The 3,744-nt window shown below is 52.2% G+C and overlaps 1 protein-coding gene across 1 annotated transcript; it reads right to left on the bottom strand.

Annotated features, from left to right (window-relative positions):
* Nucleotides 1-2,094: 2,094 nt before the first annotated feature.
* Nucleotides 2,095-3,332, bottom strand: ISF_02236 (chromo domain-containing protein; the record flags this gene model as incomplete). Its single annotated transcript, XM_018845842.1, has 6 exons — nt 2,095-2,151; nt 2,216-2,594; nt 2,663-2,742; nt 2,805-2,847; nt 2,905-3,154; nt 3,323-3,332. The coding sequence occupies 6 exons, from the start codon at nt 3,330-3,332 to the stop codon at nt 2,095-2,097; spliced, it is 819 nt and encodes a 272-aa protein (XP_018706549.1).
* Between the last annotated feature and the right edge of the window lie 412 nt (nt 3,333-3,744).

Here is a 3,744-nt window from a genome sequence, read left to right as displayed (position 1 = left end):
AGAGTTGAAAAGCAAAAAGATCATGACGGTTTCTTTTTATCATTTCATGCATTATTTTTTTTTGGCGTTTTATGGGACACGACATTTCGGAGAGATACCGAATCGTCTTCTGATGTATAAGAAGATTGAGGGATAGCATTGCGGACTTAGAATCATGAACAAATACAATTGAGAAACGACGTATAGCCGTGCGATCAGATTGACTCTTGCGTGGCCTGCTATGCACACGTCTGGTGACGACCTAGACAGATAAAATCAAGCAGAATGCAGTCAATTCAGCAAGGGACAAGGCAAGGGATAGTTGAAATATGTAATTCATTCAACGGAGCCTGATCTGCGGCTCTTTCGTTCCATCTATATATATCATGATGCTGCTCATATCCAAGAGTGGCAGCAGTCGCAAAAAACGCCAGTATTCCCAAACCTCGAGCAATAATCCAAAACTGCAAAAAGGTGTCCAAGAATTGAAAGAAAAAACAAAATCATCCAACATTATCGATGCCCATAAAAGTCGCCATGAAACGTCGCTCTCATACAACAGGTATTTCCAACAAATGCAAACCCATATCCGCCTCTTTTCTTCTTTTGTTCTTGAGCCTCGCAACTGTGTGCCAGGTCCTTGCAGCAAAACACAATCGAGTTGGATTTCACACGCAACTCGAGCCGGTCAGCACGCAAGCCCCGAGGCACACAGCGCAAGACAAGTGATGATGATGATGATGATGATGATGATTGCACACCCTCTGCCGTCGCACCAACGGGGCGGGTTTCTCAAACCCCGCTCCCCCGTGGATGACAGGACGCCGGCAGAGGGTCTACTAATCATCCGCGAGCTGCCCGCTGCTCCCGGAGCTCGCGCTCGAGCTCGAGTCCTCGCTGATGCTCTGGCGGACCATGTTCATCAATTTCCAAATACCAAAGGCGACGCCAGCGAGCACGGCGAACAGGACGATGATGATGATGGCGATGACGTAATTGCGCTGCACCATGGTTGTGGAAAAAAAGGTTGGGGGAGGGCGAAGCCGCTCCGGATGTTGAGGTTGTCTTGTTTTGTTGTTGTGTGCCCGTTTGGCACGGCGGTGGTGGTGGTTGAAGCTGCAGATGCTATTGATGCCCGATGTGTGGTGATAATGATAATGTGGGTCTAGTCGATGGACGTTGAGCAAAGGGCGATGTTTCGGGAAGTAAAAAGCAATGGAATGCTGTTTTCACAACGGTTTCTTTTGTTCGGGGAAAGAGATGGAATGTGGGAAAGGAGGGTGCGTAGAGCTTGGAGCGCGGGAAGGGCGTTGATATACGGCCTCTCCCCGCCACCTTCTTTTGCTTGCCAAAGACAATAAAAACAAATTGCCAAATATATGAGGAGGTTGGTTGGCAGGGTGCTGGGGATGGATGATGGGTTTTGCAGGCCGCTAACAACTCAGCGCTAAATCGGTGCCTGACAGCGCCCTGTAAGTTCCCCTGCAACGACCACAAGAAAGAAGTCGGGACGCCTCGTCAACGCCCCAGCCTCCCCGTTAAAAAACAGGGTCCCAGCCACGGCATCCGCCTGGCCGGCCCAAAGCTTCCCGCCCGCCGCCGTCGCCGAGGCCGCCCAAGTCTCAGGCACCGAAAAGTCTGGGCAAATCTTTCGTCACCTTCCTGTTCCTGAACAAAGCCCGTCGTCATCTGTCCCGGCATTCCTCCACTTCATTGCATTGTTAAACAATGGAATCTTTTATAGACTTCCTGAATGAATTGCATTGTCATCTGCCTAGATGGAAAAAATCATTACCGTTCAAACGCCAATCAACAACAAATCACCTCTCTAAAGCGCAAGTTGCTCGCTTTTCTGCTTTTCAGAGATTTGAATCAATGCCGCGACGTTGTACCCTCCCTCGCCTAGTCCTGTGCGCGCATGTCTGTTTACCAGGCAACCAGACGACAAACGAAGCAAACTTCAACCAGGTGGTGAGAAAGACGGCGCCGAAAATATATAAACAAAAAGATGCCCATGTTGTGCACACCAAAAGAGAAGCATTCCAATACCTCACTTCCATTTCTTTTCATCTCTTGCCCCTATCCGCGTTTCCAGCCTCGTGCGTCCGTGTCTCGTCAAGACTCCTCCTCGGGCTTGACAATCTTAATGTGCTGCTCGTAGAACTGGAGCATCTGCAACCAAGCTTGTTAGCATGCTTCCTCTCATCCATCTTGCCCTCCCAACGCCAACGCTTACCTTTTGCGGGCACTTTGCGTAAATTACCTGGGTAGTGTGCTTCGTCTTCTTGCCATTCTTCCACACCAGGTAGACCATGAGGTTCCCCGAACCCTCGTCGTGGCAGGCGTCAATCGACTGAATCGCCTCCTCCCACGAACCGGCGGGCGGGCTCCACGGCTTTGTCGATGCGGGCGGCGTTGATTGACTCGGATGCGTCCCGTTGCTCTTGCGCGATCGCTTCGTCGGCGTCGGGTCTGCGGATACGCCGCCCGCTACCGCCGACGAGCCCTTGCGCCCGCGCTTCTTGCCCGACAGCGCCTTGGCCGTCTCCTTGAAGATGCTGTCGCGTCCGCCGATTTTGTTGAAGTACTCCTCTAGAATCTCGTTGGCCGATTCCCTGAAGTGTGCGCGTTAGTGAAACTTCGGTTCGTTCTCAGTCGTGCGCCGGGTTCGGTCTATGCGTACTCGAGGTTCTCTTCGGGCTCCCATGTCATATCCGCCTTCTTGTCGTAGCCTTCCCACTTGACGTGAAACTTCAGTGAGCCCTACACCAGTCAATTAGCACACTGCGCTCCGGGGTTTCTATGCGATTCATGTCTGCGCGTACGTCTTCGTCAATCATGTGCTTTTTGATGGCTTCGACAATGAATCTGCAAGTAGCGCGTTAGTATCGCCTTGGAGAAGCTGCTGTTCGCAGCGGAACATACACGTCCTCATCGCCCTCCTCGTCGTCATCATCATCATCGTCGTTGCCATTCTCGGCGTCGCTCGTCTTTGCTTCTCCGCTTTGTTCTTTTTCTTCGTCTTCTTGGTCCTCATCGTCGTCTAAATCGACTGATGTGGGCTTGGTCGCAGCCGCCGTTCGTCGCGCTGGGCGAGCCTCGCCATCGTCGTCTTCGCGCCAGCTCGCGACGGGCAGGTGAGCGTCCACGTCGGAGGATTCGTCATCACTGATTGCTGCAACCCAGTAAAAAAACAAGTTAGCAATTTCGCGCACGGACTGAATCTCGAGAGAAACGCGCATTTAACGGTCGATTGGCGCGTTTCAACGCGGACGTTTTCCTCTCCCAGTCACCATCCAACTGCAAGCGTTACACGCTGGGAGTAGGAAAAGCGTAGACGTACCCGGTGGCATCGTGGGCGCTTCGGTATCCTTCGAAAAAATATTCCCCAAAAAGTTCGAAAAGCGCATAGGCAGCTCTGGCGGGATGAAGAGAGGATGGCACGGAGAAGAGCTGTTCTGATTCCAGTCGCAAATGCGAGATGCCAGCCTCGTCGCATCGCGCGAGCAGAATGGCTGGGCGAGGAACGTCAAGGTGATTGGGACTGGGTCACGTGCACGCGGCGGCAGGTTTTTGGCGGCGGCAACCTCTCACTGGCGAAGGGAGAACCACCAACATCAAACGGGCAAGAAGAATCAGCTCATTTTTGGCACCGAGAATCTCGATACCGTGAATTGTACGCAGTCGCTCTATTTGAATTGTTTGTGTTGCGGTTGCTCGTTACTCCTATAAATGCGGCCGCGTTCAACTGCTACTTACCAGGTG

This window comes from Cordyceps fumosorosea (genome assembly GCF_001636725.1).
Source record: "Cordyceps fumosorosea ARSEF 2679 chromosome Unknown scaffold_4, whole genome shotgun sequence".
Lineage (NCBI taxonomy): Eukaryota > Fungi > Ascomycota > Sordariomycetes > Hypocreales > Cordycipitaceae > Cordyceps > Cordyceps fumosorosea.
This window is presented reverse-complemented; position numbering and strand designations above follow the sequence as displayed.